The 20,463-nt window shown below is 37.9% G+C and overlaps 1 protein-coding gene across 2 annotated transcripts in view; it reads left to right on the top strand.

Moving 5' to 3' along the window:
• cltca (clathrin, heavy chain a (Hc)) overlaps positions 1 to 20,463 on the top strand; it is a 34,409-nt gene that overhangs the window by 7,780 nt on the left and 6,166 nt on the right. For both annotated transcript variants that reach the window (XM_084105320.1, XM_084105319.1), the window contains exons 2-22: positions 701 to 908; positions 4,151 to 4,419; positions 4,632 to 4,793; positions 5,160 to 5,273; positions 5,532 to 5,705; positions 9,662 to 9,859; positions 10,144 to 10,344; positions 11,798 to 11,950; positions 12,032 to 12,154; positions 12,321 to 12,458; positions 12,542 to 12,706; positions 12,808 to 12,988; positions 14,382 to 14,545; positions 17,302 to 17,427; positions 17,506 to 17,648; positions 17,972 to 18,206; positions 18,302 to 18,424; positions 19,129 to 19,274; positions 19,442 to 19,625; positions 19,752 to 19,944; positions 20,041 to 20,198. In XM_084105320.1, the coding sequence (XP_083961446.1) occupies positions 701 to 908; positions 4,151 to 4,419; positions 4,632 to 4,793; positions 5,160 to 5,273; positions 5,532 to 5,705; positions 9,662 to 9,859; positions 10,144 to 10,344; positions 11,798 to 11,950; positions 12,032 to 12,154; positions 12,321 to 12,458; positions 12,542 to 12,706; positions 12,808 to 12,988; positions 14,382 to 14,545; positions 17,302 to 17,427; positions 17,506 to 17,648; positions 17,972 to 18,206; positions 18,302 to 18,424; positions 19,129 to 19,274; positions 19,442 to 19,625; positions 19,752 to 19,944; positions 20,041 to 20,198 (3,558 nt within the window). The remainder of the gene's footprint in view (positions 1 to 700; positions 909 to 4,150; positions 4,420 to 4,631; positions 4,794 to 5,159; positions 5,274 to 5,531; positions 5,706 to 9,661; positions 9,860 to 10,143; positions 10,345 to 11,797; positions 11,951 to 12,031; positions 12,155 to 12,320; positions 12,459 to 12,541; positions 12,707 to 12,807; positions 12,989 to 14,381; positions 14,546 to 17,301; positions 17,428 to 17,505; positions 17,649 to 17,971; positions 18,207 to 18,301; positions 18,425 to 19,128; positions 19,275 to 19,441; positions 19,626 to 19,751; positions 19,945 to 20,040; positions 20,199 to 20,463) is intronic.

Here is a 20,463-nt window from a genome sequence, read left to right as displayed (position 1 = left end):
ACACATGTAGAAAACCTTGTGAATTACGTCCGTTCAGACCGCAAGCGCGATTTTTTTCGCCGTGCATGTTAATCACTGAGTGCATTCACAACGGGAGCAGGAGCAGCGCAATTTTTATTTATATATTATTTTATTGCCATTCACTGTTTTCATACAGCTGTTTAGTTTGCTAAATACATATATAAAAAAATTATTGAATATTGAATGTGAAAAGGAAATGGTTCTTCCATAACACTGCACTTTATATGTGTGTGAACTATGCAAATTGAAAAATGTTCTATTACAGAAAAGATATCAAATAAATATTTGTGTGTGCTGTAAAGTGGTTAGAAAAAAATTAAATCGGAATCGGCTAAAATCGGTATCGGCAGGTCAAACTTAATGAAAAATCGGAAATCGGAATCGGCCCAGAAAATTGTAATCGGTGCATCTCTAATCAGTTCTTGTAATAATTCACAGGGTCAGAGTGAAGCATGATATAATGTAACATAATCCCCATGTGTGATGATTTCATGCATGGGCCTTGAAAAGGATATGTTCTTGTTTGTATACACTTTAAAAATGGGAATTGTCATCATAAATCACAATGATATATATATATATATATATATATATATATATATATATATATATATTTCCTTTTTGTGTATTATGTTTTCAATCAAATTAAATTAAACTAATAAAAAATGAAATTTCCTAGCTCCAAAATTTGGGGATCAACCCGGCCAACATCGGGTTCAGCACCCTGACGATGGAATCGGATAAATTCATCTGTATCCGGGAGAAGGTCGGAGAACAGGCACAGGTGGTGATCATCGACATGGCGGACCCAAACACCCCCATCCGCAGGCCCATCTCTGCAGACAGCGCCATCATGAACCCTGCGAGCAAAGTCATTGCACTTAAAGGTAGGAGATATAGATTATTAGAGCCACATATACCCATATTAACCTAATTGTAATAACTACTGCATTTTTAGCTGAACTGAATCATAGAATCGATCCAAACCAATTGTTTTTTAAACTAGAACTTAAGTATGTTGTTTTCTTAGTTTCATTCATTAACACAGAGTTTCTTTTTAGTTTAAATTTTACTAGAACAATTTCTGGAGCAAATGTTTTTTCCTCATTGTAGTCTACATCTTAGCCTACAGTAACATGATATGTTGTGTATTTTTTGTCATGCAGCCATAATTGCTTTGTCTTTTTGTTTTGTTTCCTTTTTTGTTGCTGCTTTCTCATGTGTATGCAGACGGTGAGTTAATATTTTAGTACAATGATTTGTGAAAGTTATAATCCTGTTTCTAAAATAAACATCATGTAGAGTTGTTTGGCCTCAGTGCTTAACCTTGTGTAGGTGTTTCTAGAGCCTCCACTTCAAGCCAGAAAATGTATTAAATAATGTTTTAGGATATGCATACACATTGTTCATATACACTTTAGAAGTTAAAACATTTTGATGTCGTGAATGTGTTATGAGAACAACGGCAGTTTGAAAATCAAAAATATTGCCGTTGTAAATTGGAGAGGTGTGCCTCAAAGTTCAGACTTGGGCTCCATGCAAATTCAAGCCGTGTGGAAAGCAAACATGTCGTGGCATTTCTCTGATAATGTTTACATAGATAAAGACTGTTTAGCCAACAATATACCACATAATTAACCCAATTCGGCTAAACAGGATTCGACTTTCACAAAATTCATAGCTTGAATTTTCACATCATGTTGATTTCTGTAGACATAAGTAATCCAGTTTCTCTTCCTGGGGTCTGAAATATTGTTGGGCATACATATGCTTTTCTGTTTGTTTAATTTCAATTATTATATAATTTTTAAATGCTTGCCATATTGAGTCCTTTCCTCCACCCTCACTATGTAATCTTAACATCAAATGTCTTAAGTCCATATAAATGAACCTGGGTAAAGGTAGCCTCATAGTTTTATGGTTCTTGTGGTAGTTCATAGTCCATTAGGTTTTAATCACTATGCAGCTTGTGTTTAGGTAGCAATTGTGTGACTAACACTGTATCAGTGTCATGGTTGATGTTATATCTATAGCTATGAATAAATATCAATAGCTTTTAGCACTAAGCTTAAGTTGTCATACTGTGCAAATGGCTATTTCAAAGTCATCTCTATAATTCTTAGCATGTTATTAACTGTAACTGATACATTTAAGTGAAGTTAATTGGTAAAATGGTTCAAATCAAATGTTCTGCTTGAAAAAAGTTTATTTGTAGCATCAAACCTGTTTGCTTTGACTTTTCAATAGAAGAAAAAAGAATGGCTGACATTTCAGTGCCAAAACAGTCAGTTGCCGTTTCAAATTAGATTAGCTTTAAATTGATTGTTTGTTTGTGGCTACAGACCATTTTATTAGCCTATTTTGGATTCACAATATCCTGTACGAATCAACCAGCACATTTCCTGAGCAATATTTAACCTGAAATGATCTAGACTTGGACAGTTTTGCTTTTGAACTTTGTTCACACTGCATATAAATCTGATTTGCTGATCTTCAGGACTGACTCTCCAAATTTGGAATATTATTAAATTCGATTTGTTTGTCAACCATATGAACCAATTAAGGCTTTCAGTTTAGAGCTAGGTTGGAACCACACTCTGTATTGAGTTAGATGTCCAAAAGCAGGATTTGAGCTCCTTGACATGTAGGCCTATTTATTATTATGTTGAGACGTTGTTGTTGTTTTCTTCTGTTTAGGGTGTTTAGGACTATAGTGCTGTTTCCTGCCCTCTTATTATGTTGAGACAATCTTAAATGTGGATTTAAATCCCTTCTATCCCTTTCTCACTCTGTAATTCTCACGCTACCACCCTTGCCATGTGATGAGTGTTAGGTTGTATTATAGGAATCATATCCACACAGGCCTGAAACATGTTCATTTGCTTCCGTCGATGCATATAGTTTAAATTCTGACCTCTGCAGCAATCAGCTTCACATCAGCCTGCGATCTCACACTACTGAAAATGTAAAGTCGACATGAAATCAATCTATTTTTAAAATGCATTTATTTTGGTATAAATTATTAATTCGTGCATATTTATATATATTTTTTTTAATCTTGATTGAATTAGATCTTTTCTGTGAAAATAAGACTTCCTTCTGATGATGTTTGCTAGATTTTTCCAATCATAGCCTGTCTAAACCCTGTCCTTGCAAGCTTGCATTTAGATCTGACAATGGATAGAACCAAGTCCTGGCCCAACTTTTCTTTTTCGATAATCTGTTTCACTTGGATGTGGAAGAAAAGATCTGTCACTAGTACACTACTTCCATTTCATCGCAACTTATAGTAATGCCAGCACAGAAAAAATTGATTTGACCAGCAAGCTGTTTGAAGTTAAAAAAAATACACACTTAATACACATTCCTGTTCCTATTTTTTTATTTATTTGTATACATTTTATTAAACGTATAGAAGTAAAGAAAACTTCTTTGAAACGTTAATATTCTACTGACATCTAAGTCACAGAGGCTGGGGAAATGTTAACAAGTCCCAAATATTTAGGCATATTTTTGGGTTACTGTTGTGCATAACCTTCCTCAAATTAATGCAATCATTTTACATTGTTTAAAAACATTTTTTTGGGTGAACTTCACCTTCAGCCTCCACATCCTGGTCTAATGGCTGCCTCAAAAGCTGTCAGCGAAACCAAAAGTAAAACATTTCATGTTGACTTTAAAAATCTTTGCATTATACTGCAATCCTTGTCTTAATTGTATCGGTACACAAAGATCAGATTAACCGGAACCTGAAAAGTAATTTACCACGTAGATTAGTGTTTGTTTTTATGAATAATCGGTTGGAAGTTAATCAGGTGAGTTCCCGCCAAGTTTTCCTTTCCCATAACACACATTATGTCTTGTGCTAAGATGAAATCAGTCTCTGGTGTTTAATTTGAGATGTCTAAATTGTTCCGTTCACAAATTCTCTCCACACTCGCTTTTTGATTTGCTTGGCTTCATTTGTCTAACTGCTGAATGAGCTGTCATGGTGGGCTTGCCTGATGCACTTCCAGCCATGACTGACAATATTTCTACCCTGATTTCTTTTGTAATCTAATTAAATGCTTTTATGTGTATAAAAGTCAAAATATTTTCTACAATGAAATTTCTCCTTTGTTCCTCTCAGCTGCCAAAACCCTTCAGATCTTTAACATCGAGATGAAGAGTAAGATGAAAGCCCACACCATGACCGATGATGTCACTTTCTGGAAGTGGATCTCTCTTAACACGGTCGCCCTGGTGACCGATAACGCTGTCTATCATTGGAGCATGGAGGGAGACTCTCAGCCGGTCAAAGTGTTTGACAGACATTCCAGCCTGGCAGGCTGTCAAATCATCAACTACCGCACCGATGCCAAGCAGAAGTGGCTGCTGCTCATTGGCATTTCTGCTCAGGTGTCATAATCATTTTAAATAATCACTCAGGAATTATGCACACTATTCTAGACGTACACATGCTCACATTGAGATATTGTTTGATATTGATTTTTATTTTCATTATTATTATTTTAGTTAATCATTTCTTTTGTTTTTCTTTCAGTCAGATGCTGGATATTAAATCAAAGGCATTTTTCCCAATCTCTCTATTATTCTGTTTCTTGTTATAGCAAAACAGAGTTGTTGGTGCCATGCAGCTGTACTCAGTTGACAGGAAGGTGTCACAGCCTATCGAGGGTCATGCCGCAGCCTTTGGCCAGTTCAAAATGGAGGGGAATACAGAAGAATCTACTCTCTTCTGTTTCGCTGTGCGGGGTCAGGCAGGAGGAAAGGTGCATTGCCAAATGTCTTTATAGTATTGAATTGCATTAACTAGAAAGGTTTTACTCCGCATAAATGACCAAATTTACCAGTATTCCTAACATGTTTGTCTAAGAAAAATAGGAAGTTGTCTGGACAGTTTTTTGGGTGTTAACTGCCGTTTTTGAGGAAGAGGTCATGTAGCTTGCTAGTTTTAGTTTCAGATGTTCATGTTACTAATATTATTGAACAACATTCACCTAACTGAATTACTTTCCAGAGTTAATCATTGATGATCGCTTAATTTGTCTCTTACACCTGTTGCATCATTTTTGAAGCACTTTGAGATGTGTGTATTACGTCACAACATGAAATTTACTAAAGGATTCACTATGCAGCTTCATATTATTGAAGTGGGGACACCACCGACTGGCAACCAACCATTCCCAAAGAAAGCTGTGGATGTATTCTTCCCTCCAGAAGCGCAAAATGACTTCCCTGTGGCCATGCAGGTATGAGCTTTCTTGGTCTTTTCCAGTTAAATGAGACATTATTTCCTTCCTTCCTGAAAATTTAAAAATAGAATCAAATAGAAAAGTCATTTTCAATTGTAGTAATATTTCAAAATATTACTTTTAGTGTTTTTTATCAAATACATGCAGACATATGGTGATCATAAGAGAAATCTTTTCTCCAACCCTATCTTCAACCCTAAAGATTTGAATGTTAATGTAAATTCAATGCAATGCAACATATTTCTCATCACACAGATCAGTTCCAAACAGGACGTCGTATTTCTCATCACTAAGTATGGTTACATTCATCTGTACGACCTGGAAACGGGCACCTGCATCTATATGAACCGAATCAGCGGAGAGACCATTTTTGTGACGGCACCCCACGAAGCCACAGCTGGAATCATCGGTGTCAACAGGAAAGGACAGGTACGTGTTGAAAAGGGCCACAATGTTTACAATTTTCAGGGAAATCGACCTTCAAATGGCTTACTTACAGTTGTCTCTGCATGTTAAGCTGGGTTAGGAGGAAGGATATTAACATTGAAAAAATGACACACTTTAGCTGTAATTAGTGTCGGTATTTCAAATTTCAAGCAGCTGTGTCACTTTGATCCTGCACTGTGGAGCTCTATGTGTGCGTTTGGTCGGATCTCCGCTCTGTCAGACGGAATCTGAGGACACAACTCAGCTGATTACCCCAGAGGCAGAACATTTAATACCCCGTCTTACTGAGACACGGAAACCACCCATCCTCCCTCTACACATTTCCCTCAATCTTTTTTCATTTCCTGAAATTTTCACTTAACTTGTATATAAAGACACCATAGTTCTTAAAAGCATTGTGATGTCATAAATGAGGTCAAAAGGATACATTTCTCCCCGGTTCAGCATGCTGAATCCCAGGACGTTAGATTTATAATATAAATACTTGGGTGCTCACAGTATCTCTGGTGACTCAACACTCCTTTCCAAAGGCTCTCCTTGTTCACAATGCTCCTTTATGAGCTTGTTAATGGATCCCGCGAGCGGGTAAATAATTTTCCAGCCTTGCCGGAGAAAGTCTTAAATTATGCAGCAGGTGACAGAAAGCCTATCCGATCCGTGTCACGCTTACCCTGAAGAGCACTGTTACCTTTCTCAATTATACAGAACCTCCGCCTGGGTCGACCAACAATGCCATGCACAACATAACAAAGGTGAACGGCATAGCATTAATGCATTGTTCGACTAATAGACTGAAGGGTTATGTGTGTTTTGGCTTACAGTTGTTATTTTGTAGAGCGTTACGTAATTGGGTTGCGATTAGTTTATCTATTATTTAACATGTGGTAGTAAGATCTAGTACATAATGGATGGATTCGTTATCAAGTAAATTTCACACTGGAATAATTGTCTGAGTGTGATTTATTGATGTTTAGGTAAAGGAAAAGGTATGCAGATCCTCTCTTCCTGCCCCTGTTTCCCCTTCTCATACTGGCATTCTCCATCTTCCTGTGCTCTGCACCACTCAGCACTGGTGGGTGATGAAAAGTCAGGTTCTAACCAGCTGCGTCTGCACTCGTGAGCAGAGTGACCTTGAGAGAGAGCCTTCACTGAAAATAGCTGCAGAGAATGCAAGAGGGAGACAGGCTGAGAGAGAGAGAGAGAGAGAGAGAGAGAGAAAAAAGTGGCAGTTATCATGTGATCTTGCCGTGGGAGGCATTGACTGGCATCCTAAATCCTTTCACGTTAACAGAGGCGGAACCTGAGCGCCAATCACAGCGTGCGTAGGGAGAATGCATCATCAGCTTCTGTGACATCACGCTTTGCCCTCTCTTTTTCCCTCGATCAAGCCTACTACACTGTAATACTGAATTGGACTATTGTAACATGACTCTCAATAAGTCAAATGTCTGGTCTGTTAGTACTTCAGCCCCTAGACAGCTCCTATTGACTGGAAAGTAGAATTTTGTTATGTGATATAAAAAATGCAATGGACAAAACTGTTTAAATATAAATATATATATTTCTCATTTGAAAATGAATGGTTATTATACAATGCAAAAATATATTAAATTATTCAAAACAGCTGTGGCATTGTATACGTTTAAGCAAACTGGAATTGATATCTTGTCCATTTGAGAACAGAGATACTGGGATGTGCTCTGCGCAGATGTTTGAATTTGTGGTCCTCATCAGGAATGACTCATTATTACTATCATCATCTCCTCAGGCCTTGGGCTTTTATTGACGTCAATGCAGCGTTTCTTCCCTGTTGGCCACTGCAGCCCCTGTCTATCACACACACACGCAAATGTAATCTCTCATTCACTTGCCCTCTCCTTTTCTTTCTCTCTCACTGCCTCTTTGTGGAGGAAAGCTGATAGACACAATGAGCTGCTCTATTTTTACTCCTCTCCTTAGTGACTCTGCCTCCCTCCATCTCTGGGTGAGCTGACCCATATTGTTGGGGGTAGGCCGTGCGGGTTTAACGGAGAGTCATGTGCATCCATGCAGAATAACGGCTGTGACTTTGACCTGCTGATGCCGATCTAGAACACACAGTAGCTTACAAACACTCGCGACATGCAGCAGAGATACAGTGCACTCTTACACTGCAGCTTTTTGGTTGCAAGAAATTAAATAGTCCTGGACTGGGGGAAATTTTTTTTTATCTTGATTCATTTAAAATAACTTGCTCTCATTTGTCTAGTTTAATCAGTGTTCATACAAGTTAAGTATGCATTAAACATCATAAATCTGTTTTACTTGATTGTGTGCGTCACTGTTTCAATCTAGTACAGTAGCTGAAAAAATTGTCCTTCCAGGCTTTAATATGTACTGTACTTCATGAGAAATATTGCTGAACATTGTGCTTTAGCTGGCAACTTTAACTTGTCTCTTGGCCAAATATCTTCAGTAATAATACCAAACTTTATAAGCGTCTCTCAAACGACCTTCTGGCTGGTCAGTCATTTTGTTTTATTAGTAGCACGTTTTATTGGAAATAAAGATAAGATGCTTGATCAAAGCAGTGACTTGGTTGAAAGAGGACTCCCTCCACATCTCACTGCACTCCTGCGTCTGATCATGTTACATACTTGAGACGAGCATTAGTATGCACCTTAGCTTCAGTGCGAGGAGGTCAGCTGATACGAGGTGTTATGTTTTCTCATTAAGGGTCATTGAAAGGGGATATTATACAACAGATCAGTTGTGCTCTGTGTGTGATGGCTTTTCCTGCTGCTTTTATGCAGGTGACCATGAACATTTTCAAGTCGGTATTGCTGTGAATGTGATAACTTGTCAAAAATCAGCTAGTTATAGAAACCTTGTGTAATTCAAAGTCTCAAAATTAGAGTTGTTCATTAAATGCGTAGAGTTATATGAGGTTTGGGCACTGGGAATGTCCCTGAACTTCCTGTTTGTTCTTCCTTCCTGGTGCTGAATTACAAGCTCTGTTGAGCAAATTTAATTAACAAATAAAGACATTTAAAACAGAGAAAATTGTATTATTATTATTATTATTATTATTATTATTATTATTATTATTATTATTTATTAAGAAATTAAAAATTGATTTTAGCCTTTTGGCATAAACAAATAGATAAATAACATCAAATACAAATTATTAATTTAACAAATTATTAAATGATCTTTTATTAACAAACAGATAAATTACAGTATAGTAATAGTAATAATAATAAAACTAATAACAACAATAAAATTAATGAGAAATAAGAACATTTCTCAGTGTTAGTTGTTCATTCTCCTGTCTTTTCCTGGTCTGATTCTCTATAACCCCTTTCACACGGCGCGTTGATCCCGGGAAATTGCTGTAAAATTGCTAGAGTGCCTTCTGTGTGAACGCAAACATGTCCCGGGATCGATGCCGGGATTGGGACCTAGTAACGTTGCCGGGATCAGTCCCGGAACGCGCTCTTTGTGAACAAAAGCCAGGACCAATGCCGTAAGGGTTGTGTCGCAGTGATGACGTGATCACGTGACTCTGTTGCTCTTAGAAGAAAGTGAAAAATTGTTCTTCATCAACAAAGAACGAAAAAATGTCTGCAAACTGGAATGAACCGGAGACCAGGGAGCTCCTTACTATCCGCGCTGAAGCTGAGATCGTTCGCCATCCTGACGTCACGTGTCTTTACAGGATGTGTGTGAACGCACTCACAGATTCCAGAAAATCAAACGATCCCGTGACAAATCCCGGGACACATTATCCGTGTATTTTCCGGAATCTCTGTGTGAAAGGGGCTTATATGTACCAGAAATGTGGTCTGAAAGATAAAATGTCTCACCTTACTGTACATCAGTGCAAATGAAAATAACTAATTGTGATTATAAATCACAAACTCTGTTACTTTATTGTGTGCATGTGTGTGTTTTCTTAGGTGTTGTCAGTGTGTGTTGAGGAGGAGAACATCATCCAGTACATCACCAATGTGCTGCAGAATCCAGACCTGGCTTTACGGATGGCGGTCCGGAATAATCTGGCGGGAGCAGAAGAGCTGTTCGGCCGCAAGTTTAACAACCTTTTTGCCGCAGGGAGCTACTCGGAGGCAGCTAAAGTGGCCGCTAACGCTCCAAAGGTGAGGAGAGCTGAATATTATTTAATAATTATAGCTTGATATTATAAATAACATAAAAAATAACAATTAATTTGTATTTATGTATTTATTATTAAATATATATTTTGTTTATTATTATTATTATTATTATTGTTGTTATATAACAACTATGTAATAATTATATAAATATTATATTAAATAATATTCACTTGTTTCAACAATTGTAATGGTTGGGCTCTAGTTTATGCATGTGTTTGTCATATTTGCTTGCTGACCCACTTCTCTTCACATCATCTTTATCTCAGGGTATCCTGCGCACCCCTGACACCATCCGCCGGTTCCAGAGCGTCCCGGCCCAGCCTGGCCAGACGTCCCCGCTGCTGCAGTATTTCGGAATCCTGCTGGACCAGGGCCAACTCAACAAGTTTGAGTCTCTGGAGCTGTGCAGACCTGTCCTTCAGCAGGGCCGCAAACAACTGCTGGAGAAATGGCTGAAGGAGGACAAGGTATGTGGAGGAGGTCGCAGGGGAGATGGGTTATCTCCACACACACCCACAAGAGCCACTTCCTCTGTATGCATGTGTTTGTGTGAGAGGCGCAGGGAACAGAGTGTGCTCTTCACGTGTGTTTTTTTTTCACAAATAGAAAGAATGCCTCCATATTTTTGTGACAAAGAAAGGGTCTGTGTGAAAACAGACTGTGTTGATTGTGAGAATGACTGTTTGTGTGTGAATGTGTGTGTTTGTCTGTTATCTAAGATGTTTGCTTTAGATGTGATGTCATGTGTTTGTTATGTGGGGCGAGGGGTGTTTGGGTTCTTTCCTTCTTGAAGCACAGAAGAGGAAAGTCTTGGGATTTTTTTTTTCCAGCTTGTTTTTTACAATCCACACTCAAAATAACTAAAAATGTTCTTTCTCATAGTCTCAACAAGTAACATCTCTCGGTTTATTGATTGTACTGACGTGATTTGTTGTTTCACGACCATGATTTATTTGGAGAGTTGAGGACCATGATCCTTTGCTCATTCCTGAAATACATTTGAATGGAATAAATACACACAAAGAACACTATACTAAATAAAGATTTCCTTGCATTCAATGCAACCTTACAATTAAACCTTATACACCACGGTTTAAAAATTTGGGGTCAGTTAGAATTTTACATTAATACATTTTATTCAGCAAGACCACATTAAATTGACCTGAAGTGACATTAAAAGACTTTATAATGTTACAAATGATTTATATTTGAAATGCTGTGCTTTTGAACTGCCCATTCATCAAGTGATACAAAAACTGTATCACAGTTTTCTGTAACTCTATCACAGTTTTCACAAAATTATTAAGCAACACAACTATTTTCAACACTGATAATAATAAAAAATGTTGCTGGAGCTGCAAATCAGCATATTAGACACTGAAGACTGGAGCAATGATGCTGAAAATTCAGCTTTGCATCACAGGAATAAATTACATTTTAAAATATATTAAAACAGTAATATACATACAGTAATATACAGTACATATAATTTTTTAACATTAAAATCTTACCAACCCCAAATTCTTAAACAGTAGTGAATGCTAAACTATAACCAATATTTAATTTATTATATAGAGCACCTTTATTAATTCATGCATTTTTCTCACATTCACCTTGTCATATAAACTAGCAATCATTAAATAGACTGATGTAAGTGTTAAAAACATAAAATATACATCATGGGTTCATTTCATTCAGACTCACGGTTCAGTAAGGAAGTCAGTTGTTTTAGAAACGATTTTTGAATGATTTTGAATGAATGACTAAGTGAGTTGAACATGCTAAATAATGAGTTTTGTGTTATTCATAAAAAAGAATCTGTTCTTAAGAATCAAATGGATGTGATTTGAACACTGCACTCTAAAATTGTACTTTTAAATTGTGTTTTTAACCTTTATTGTGAAATTGTGTTCTCTTCAGCTTGAATGCTCAGAGGAGTTGGGTGACCTGGTAAAGTCTGTGGACCCCACTCTTGCTCTCAGCGTCTATCTGAGGGCCAACGTACCCAACAAAGTCATTCAGTGTTTCGCAGAAACCGGCCAGTTCCCCAAGATCGTCCTGTACGCCAAAAAGGTATGATGACCGATCAGATTTCAAGCTAAATTTGGGCTCAAATCAAACTGGTTTGAAAACATACTCATTTGGTGGTTACAGGTGGGCTACACTCCAGACTGGATCTTCCTGCTGAGGAATGTGATGCGGATCAGTCCGGATCAGGGTCTGCAGTTTGCTCAGATGCTTGTTCAGGATGAGGAACCGCTGGCTGACATCACACAGGTCAGGAACGAAGGAGGATAGGAGATGAAAGTGAAGTGGGAGGTTGAGAAGAAAGGAACGAAAGGAGTATTTGAAATGATTTCGAGAGAAACTGTGACCCCCCCCTGTTTTTTATGACTCAATTTAATGTACTGACGATCACTGACAAACTGTGTTTTTCTCCCAGATCGTTGATGTGTTTATGGAGTACAACCTGGTCCAGCAGTGCACGTCCTTCCTTTTGGATGCCCTGAAAAACAACCGCCCATCAGAAGGACCACTGCAGACCCGTCTGCTGGAGATGAACCTGATGCATGCACCACAGGTACACAATGCAGAAAAACATACTGAAAAGCATCTTGACACACTTATTGTCAGACTCTTTTCAAGCAAAATGGTCTCTCGCAGGTTGCGGATGCCATCCTAGGAAACCAGATGTTCACAAACTACGATCGTGCACACATTGCCCAGCTGTGTGAGAAGGCGGGGCTTCTGCAGAGAGCCTTGGAGCACTACACTGACCTGTACGACATCAAACGAGCTGTCGTACACACGCACCTGCTCAACCCGGAGGTACCCAACAAGTGTTGACTTCTCTTATCTTTTCATTCATGCCGAATTAAAGTCCGTTTTTTAATCTGTCTCTCTTCATTTTGCTCTGTTAATGTCTGCAGTGGCTGGTGAACTACTTTGGCTCTCTGTCAGTGGAGGACTCCGTGGAGTGTCTGAGAGCCATGCTATCTGCTAACATCAGGCAGAACCTGCAGATCTGTGTCCAGGTGGCTTCCAAGTATCACGAGCAGCTGTCCACCCAGTCCCTCACGGAGCTTTTCGAGTCTTTCAAGAGTTTTGAGGGTAAGAACATCCTTTCATTCTGTTTTATTATCTGGTGTAACAGGAAAGTTCAACCACTTTGACACGAGCGCTTTAACAGTCATGGAAAACCTGGACATGTCTTACAAGATCAATATAATTGGAGTTTGTGAAATTATTCTATATTTTTTATTTACTATTTTTTTATCTACTTAAAGGAATAGTTCTCCCAGAAATTCTCTCATAATTTACTCACCCTCAAGCCATCCTCGGTGTATATGACTTTCTTCTTTCAGCTGAACACAATCTGAGTTCTATTAATATCCTGGCTCTTCCCAACTTTGTAATGGCATTGAATAGTGCATCTGTAGTTTTCGAAGCTCCAAAAAGCGCATCCATCCATCATAAAAGTAACAAAATACCTTCTGTCACTTAGAGATACATCACAATAGGGAAGAAAAAACTATCGCAAATTCTCCTTCGTGACTTTAAAGCACTGCTACTATAGCAGTGTACATTATTTGCCCATTGCGCTACTGTTACCACGACAGGTGTTGTGATAGAGCAGCATGTCAAGCTAAAAACAAATGTTAAAAATGCATTTTGAGGCTAATTTTGAAAGCAAGAACAAGACCTTTTGAGTCGGTTCGTTTCAATTTTTGATTGCACAAATTGGTTGGCGAATGATATCTAAAAAATAATCCTTATCCAATAATCAGAAACAACTGTAAGGTTCATAAAGTTCATTCAAAAGCAATAAGACTGAAAAAGAAGTGTTTGATAAACCCAACATTTTTCCTGCAAATATGTATCCCACCTAGAGTTTACATTGCCCATGTAGTTTCATTTGATACATCTGGCTGGCCTAACACTTCTGTTGGCAGACACTGCCAGAAAATCACTCTTAAATGTCTTTGAACTTGTATCTAAACACTAGTGGTCACTCTGCTGGTTGGCTTTCATAGTGCAGACACAATTTGACTGGTATCTTGGCCGTGTAATGGTTCTGTTCTGTGTGTGGAGCAGCATGTAGCCTTCCGTTCTGGGCTTAGTAGGACAAAAGGTTTGGCAATCAGCAGGCAGCAGCACAGGGCCTGCGGCCACCCACAATCCCTCAGGCTTTTCACATGACAGCAAGAGTAAGAGTGCTTTTGACAAGAAGCTAGATTTTAATGGAAATGCAATGCTCATGCAAATGTAGCGGTCTGATCAGTAATTTAAAGGGTTTGCGCACCCTGTCATCATTTACTCGCCCTCATGTCGTTCCAAACCCGTTTGACTTTCCTCTGTGGAACATAAAATAATTTAAAAGGACAAAAAAGCACCATAAAAATATCACACAAAATCTGCACATACAAAATGTGTAGATCAAACCGCAACCAGAAGTCTGTCCAGTAAAAGTCAAGCGTCATTTATTGTTCTGTGCTGGATGCAGGTCTGTTCTACTTCCTCGGCTCAATTGTGAACTTCAGCCAGGACCCAGAGGTGCATTTCAAATACATCCAGGCCGCATGCAAGACGGGCCAAATCAAAGAGGTGGAGCGGATCTGTCGGGAAAGCAACTGCTACGACCCTGAACGAGTCAAGAACTTTCTCAAGGTACTGCCAAGACTCTGTCAGTAAAACCCGTCTGAAGCGATCCATTGCCGACCGCAAAAAGCACATTATATTCTCTAGTTTCTCCTCTGTTGAAACTCTTTCCATCTTTGCCCCTCATTACATTTCCTGTTTTGTTCTCTTCTACTGATCTGTCTTTTATCATTTACGTGCAAGCCATTTGCAATTTCAGATGCAAGTGGACAAAATGAACTTTTTTTGTTTGTTTGTTTGTTGTTTTTTTAAGAAAAAAGTGTGTTTGATCTGGCATTTTATGGTACAGGAATGTTGTGGGTTTAATGCTAGTTTTATTACTTCTATTAACCGCATTTGTGGCATAAAGTCAATTACAACACAATTTAAAAAATTGTGGTTACAGTAAGAGGCTATAATGCAAATAGTATTAAAGTAAATTTAAAATAATTTTAAAATCAAGCCACAAGATTTAAACCTCGATTAAATTAAGCTCTTTCAATAGCATTTGTGGAATGTGGATTAGCACATAAAATAATTTCGATAACACTTTTAAAATTAGAAAACTAGAAAACTATTAGAAAAAAATTAGAAAACTATTTTTACATTTACTAGTACATTTTTAAAATCAAAATTGTATCTGTTAACATAAGATAATGAACCGTGAACTAACATGAACAAACAATAAACAACTAATAAATGCTGTAAAAAATATATGGCTTATAATTAGTTTAACTAATTCATTAACTTGTGTTAGCAAATGAAACCTTATTGTAAACTGATACCATAATGATACCATAATGGTATATAATATAATATAATATAATATAATATAATATAATATATATATATATATATATATTATATAAGATTAGTAATAATTCAGTATAGTGAATGATTCAGTGAATTGCTTCAACAAAAATACAATATTTGTGCTTCTAAACCCTTCATAGTGCTGACCTGATTTACTTCCATTGGAAGAATTTTACTATTACTGTGAAAATGAAATAAATAATAACAAATATTGAATATTTAAAAATATAAGTTAAAATAAAAATGAATTACAAGGATGAGGTGAAATTATTCTGTGGTAATCAACATTATGCCACAAATGCTGGTGAAAAAGCTTAATTTATTTTGGATTTAGTACATTGTTTTAAAGGGGGGGGGGATCCAATACAGGTATTCTCTTTTCTTTAAAAAAGAATCCCCATTTAGATCAGGCAGCCATGTTCCTGTAGTTTTCTAGTTTTAGGGAGATGATCTCACTATTTAATCCTCATGGTGGCTGTTGTTATCTCCTGTGCTTTACCCTGTACTTTTTGGATGGTCAGGACTTGTATAAGGTAAAGTCATCCTAAGACTCCTTTTACTTTTATTCCCCTTCTCTTTTCTTTTGTCATCCCTTCTTTTCTCCCAATGGTCAGTTGAAGGATTAATACTGGGATTGGTGTGTGCGATGCACATACAGGGAGGTTTCGTAAAGCATTGACTGCTGGGAACAACCCTCTCCCGGCCTGAACTTGACCCCTCCCCTGATGATCGTAGCGAGTGACCGGGTTGAGATTGAGCTTGTGGTTTTGTGGTAGTGTGTTGATGTGTGTTTGGCTGTGGTTGATTTGTGGTGACCGTGTTCTGCAGAAATGGAAGCCTTGGGTCTTTTTCAGAATCTATTCCACCAGAGTCAGTCCATATAAAGTTGACCTCACAGTTGGACTCTGCCATGCCAGCTTCAGAGGGTGGGTCCGGACAGCCACGTTTTTGTGGAATGATTTTGAGACTTGCTTAAGTTTAAAATAGTCTCGTTTAAGGCTTCGCTGCAAATGTTCAGCCTCTGTAAATGTTTGTAGCTTCATGTTTTGAAGGTTGTGGAGGTCAGTCTGTGGTGTTTCTGTGGAGTGAATTGTACAATCCCAGTTCATTAATCCTGTATGTGTTGTAAACTGCACTCTTGTGTGACAGAAGAATTGTTACATGTTATAGCCAGCAGGGGGAGCAAAGCTGCCACATCAAAACCTGAGATGATTCAAGCCTTGTGTTCAGTTATAGACCTTCCTTTTTTACCACTAACCACTTAATTCTTCCAAAAAACATATTTTTGGACTACTCGATTGCCCTCTAATCTTGTCTTGCCCTCTAACTGTTTTTATTGCTTAAACATTTTATTTTTTTATTATATATTTAAATTGTAAATTATTTCGTAGGTTTTTATAGAGCTATGTTTTTATTAAATATATAACATTTTAAATTATGAATCAATTGGTAGGTTTTTACAAAACTAGTTTTTTTATTGCTTCAATATTTTTTTTTAATTATTCGTTACTCTGTAGGTTTTTATTGCTTTAATATTTACCTTTTTTTTTAGTTATTAATTACTTAGTAGGTTTTTGTTGAACTAATCATTTTCAGTCATTTTTGTATTTATTTTTAACAAATACAGTCAAATCTGTTTCATAAGCTTTTCATTTTGAAGTTTTGTGAAATTGAGTCTTAAGCCGCCAGTCACACTAGACTTTGAGCATGCGAGATTTCTACTCGACTTCACTGAAAAAATATCGTTTACATGCGTTTGAATGGAACTCAATGGAACGAAAAGTGCAGTGTGACCGCCCCTTTATACTGAATAATTAATAGAATGTTTTGCATTAAATTTCGTTCTATTGATACAAAGTCACTCTTAAACTTGAAAAAACACCTGGAGTTTGACTGTATTACTGAACACATGCCTTTTGTCTGTCTGACATCTGATGTTATCTTATCGTTTCCCCATCGTGTTTGACTGACAGGAAGCTAAACTCACTGACCAGCTGCCTCTCATCATTGTGTGCGATCGTTTCGACTTTGTCCATGACCTCGTACTCTACCTGTACCGAAACAGCCTGCAGAAGTACATCGAAATCTACGTGCAGAAGGTGAGGAACCTTTAGTTACTCACAAAGCCTTTGTAGTCAAGCAATGAACAAAAATCAAATGATAATTTGTACATGTAGGTCAACCCAAGCCGTCTGCCTGTGGTGATTGGAGGGCTCCTCGATGTCGACTGCTCTGAGGACGTCATCAAGAACCTGATCCTGGTTGTGCGGGGCCAATTTTCCACCGATGAGCTGGTGGCAGAGGTTGAGAAGAGAAACCGGTATGAACAATATCGAACGTAAAGTTGTCAAAACAAAGCAATTGAAAGCATGATGCTAAGCTATCTTGGATTCAGATCTATTCCAGGATGCTTCTGTTTATTTTTGGTGATGTTTAATCATTTGTTTGGGTACAGCATAAGAGTTTCCAGATGAAATTTTGATTGCACAAGTAAACACAGAAAACAAACAGCAGTAGCTGTTCGGATTGTTTAACAATGGCGCTTGCATTTGCAATATGGTGTTTGTAATCATTTTGTGAGGGGGAAAAATGACTTTAACATTGAAAAAATTATATGATAGCTTAAATGAGTTTCTTTTGCAGGCTGAAGCTGCTGTTGCCATGGCTGGAGTCTCGTATCCACGAGGGCTGTGAGGAGCCAGCTACCCACAATGCCCTGGCCAAGATCTATATTGACAGCAACAACAACCCAGAACGCTTCCTGCGAGAGAATCCGTACTACGACAGCCGTGTGGTGGGGAAATACTGCGAGAAAAGAGACCCTCACTTGGCCTGTGTGGCCTATGAGAGAGGACAGTGCGACCAGGAGCTCATAAGCGTTAGTAATGCTCAACCACAAATAAGTTTTGAGAAGTTCCGTTTAACCAAACAACATGAAACATAAACTATGTGTCTTTATATTTTTCTACACAGGTCTGCAATGAGAACTCTCTGTTCAAGAGTTTGTCCCGGTACTTGGTGCGCCGCAGAGACCCGGAGCTCTGGGCCAGTGTGCTTCTGGAGACCAACCCCTTTAGGAGGCCTCTTATTGACCAGGTACACATATATGTGTCACACTCATCTCTCACAATACATAAACATGGCTCATACGGGAACTGGAAGTGCATGATTGTTATGTTTTATTAATTTCACTTTAATATTGGGTGAAATAGTCTATTTTAAATAGATCAAATTAATGTTATCAAAACTTTGCTGTATTAATGCATTGTATAAATAATCACCATTCAACTCCACCATCTGGCATGAGTTTTTTCCCCCAATTAGTTTGTTCCAATGCATTCTGGGATTCCTAAATATAATTATACTACCTTCTGTCTTTACTTTGGGAAGCGTAGTAACATATTTTTTTCTAATTAAGCAGCACAACTGTTTTCAACATTATTTCTGAAAGGATCTTTAGACACTGAAGACTGGAGTAATGATGATGAAGATTAAGCTTAGCCATCACAGGAATAAATTACATTTTAAAATGTATTCAAATACAAAAGTTATTTTAGATGGTTATATTTCACAATATTACCATTTTTACTGTATTGTTGATCAAATAAATGCAACCTTGGTGAACATAAAAGACCTTCAAAAACATTTAAAACATACATTACTGACCACAAACTAAGTGTAGATAATGTTTTATCATTAAAACTAATTCAAATTTTAAGCAATAAATCTCTGATTCTCTTTTGACCTCCTTGTATGGTTTTGGAAAGTGCTGGTGTTCAAGTTGTTATTTGTGTCTTTAGGTGGTGCAGACAGCCCTGTCAGAGACTCAGGACCCAGAGGAAGTGTCGGTCACAGTGAAGGCCTTCATGACTGCTGACCTGCCCAATGAACTCATTGAGCTGCTGGAAAAGATCGTCCTGGACAACTCGGTCTTCAGTGAACACAGGTGCATAAGCCCAAAAATATTCCAACACATAAACAGCTGGGCTTTTTTGTGTATTTTCTGTCTTTTACAGACATTAAATTCCTTGCCCAAACAGTCTTGCGCAACTTTTTAGTGCAAATGAATATTAAACCCTTATCTCATTTAAATAATCCTCATCTCTTTCCTAGAAACCTGCAGAACCTGCTCATCCTAACAGCCATCAAAGCGGACCGCACCCGCGTCATGGAATACATCAATCGGCTGGACAATTATGACGCCCCAGACATTGCTAACATTGCCATCAGCAGCGAGTTGTTTGAGGAGGCCTTTGCTATCTTTAAGAAGTTTGATGTCAACACCTCTGCAGTGCAGGTATATGGTCGAGCCATAATCAGTAAATCTCTCAGCAGCTCTCGTCCTTCACTTTCAAGTAGGCTTGTGAATGTGATTTATTGAATGGCAGATAAGTAAAGAGCTGATGTTTCCTGTCCTCCTCAGGTTCTGATTGAGCACATCAGTAATCTGGACCGGGCGTATGAGTTTGCAGAGCGCTGTAATGAACCTGCGGTGTGGAGTCAGCTGGCTAAGGCGCAGCTGCAAAAGGGTCTCGTCAAAGAGTCCATTGACTCCTACATCAAGGCTGATGACCCCTCGGCTTACATGGAGGTTGTTCAGGCTGCTGACCAGAGTGGTATGGCCTCTTCAGTTCTAGTCCTAGATAATAAATCATTTTACTTATGGACTTTTTCCTTTGACTCTATATTCACATCTATTTTTCCTGGCTAAGGTAACTGGGAGGACTTGGTGAAGTTTTTGCAGATGGCCAGAAAGAAGGCCAGAGAGTCATACGTGGAGACAGAGCTGATCTTCGCACTGGCCAAAACCAACCGTCTTGCTGAACTGGAGGAGTTTATAAATGGACCCAATAATGCACACATCCAGCAGGTAATGCACAATTGCTTTTTATGAATTGCTTGTTAATTTAATGTGTAATAACAGTGTTATTACATATATTAGTATTATTGGTTACACTTTATTTTAAGGTGCCCTTGTTACAGTGTAATTACACAAATAAGCACTATGGAATATTAATTAACAACATTTACTTACTATATAATAAGGGTTAGGTTTATGGTTGGTGCTTGTTACACATCTTACATGTACTTACTATAGTAATAACAGTAAATTATGCATGATTACAAGGACACTA

The sequence above is a fragment of the Abramis brama genome, assembly GCF_963993115.1.
Source record: "Abramis brama genome assembly, chromosome: 25".
Lineage (NCBI taxonomy): Eukaryota > Metazoa > Chordata > Actinopteri > Cypriniformes > Leuciscidae > Abramis > Abramis brama.
Note: the sequence above shows the minus strand (reverse complement) of the source record. Positions and strands in the feature narration are given on the sequence as shown.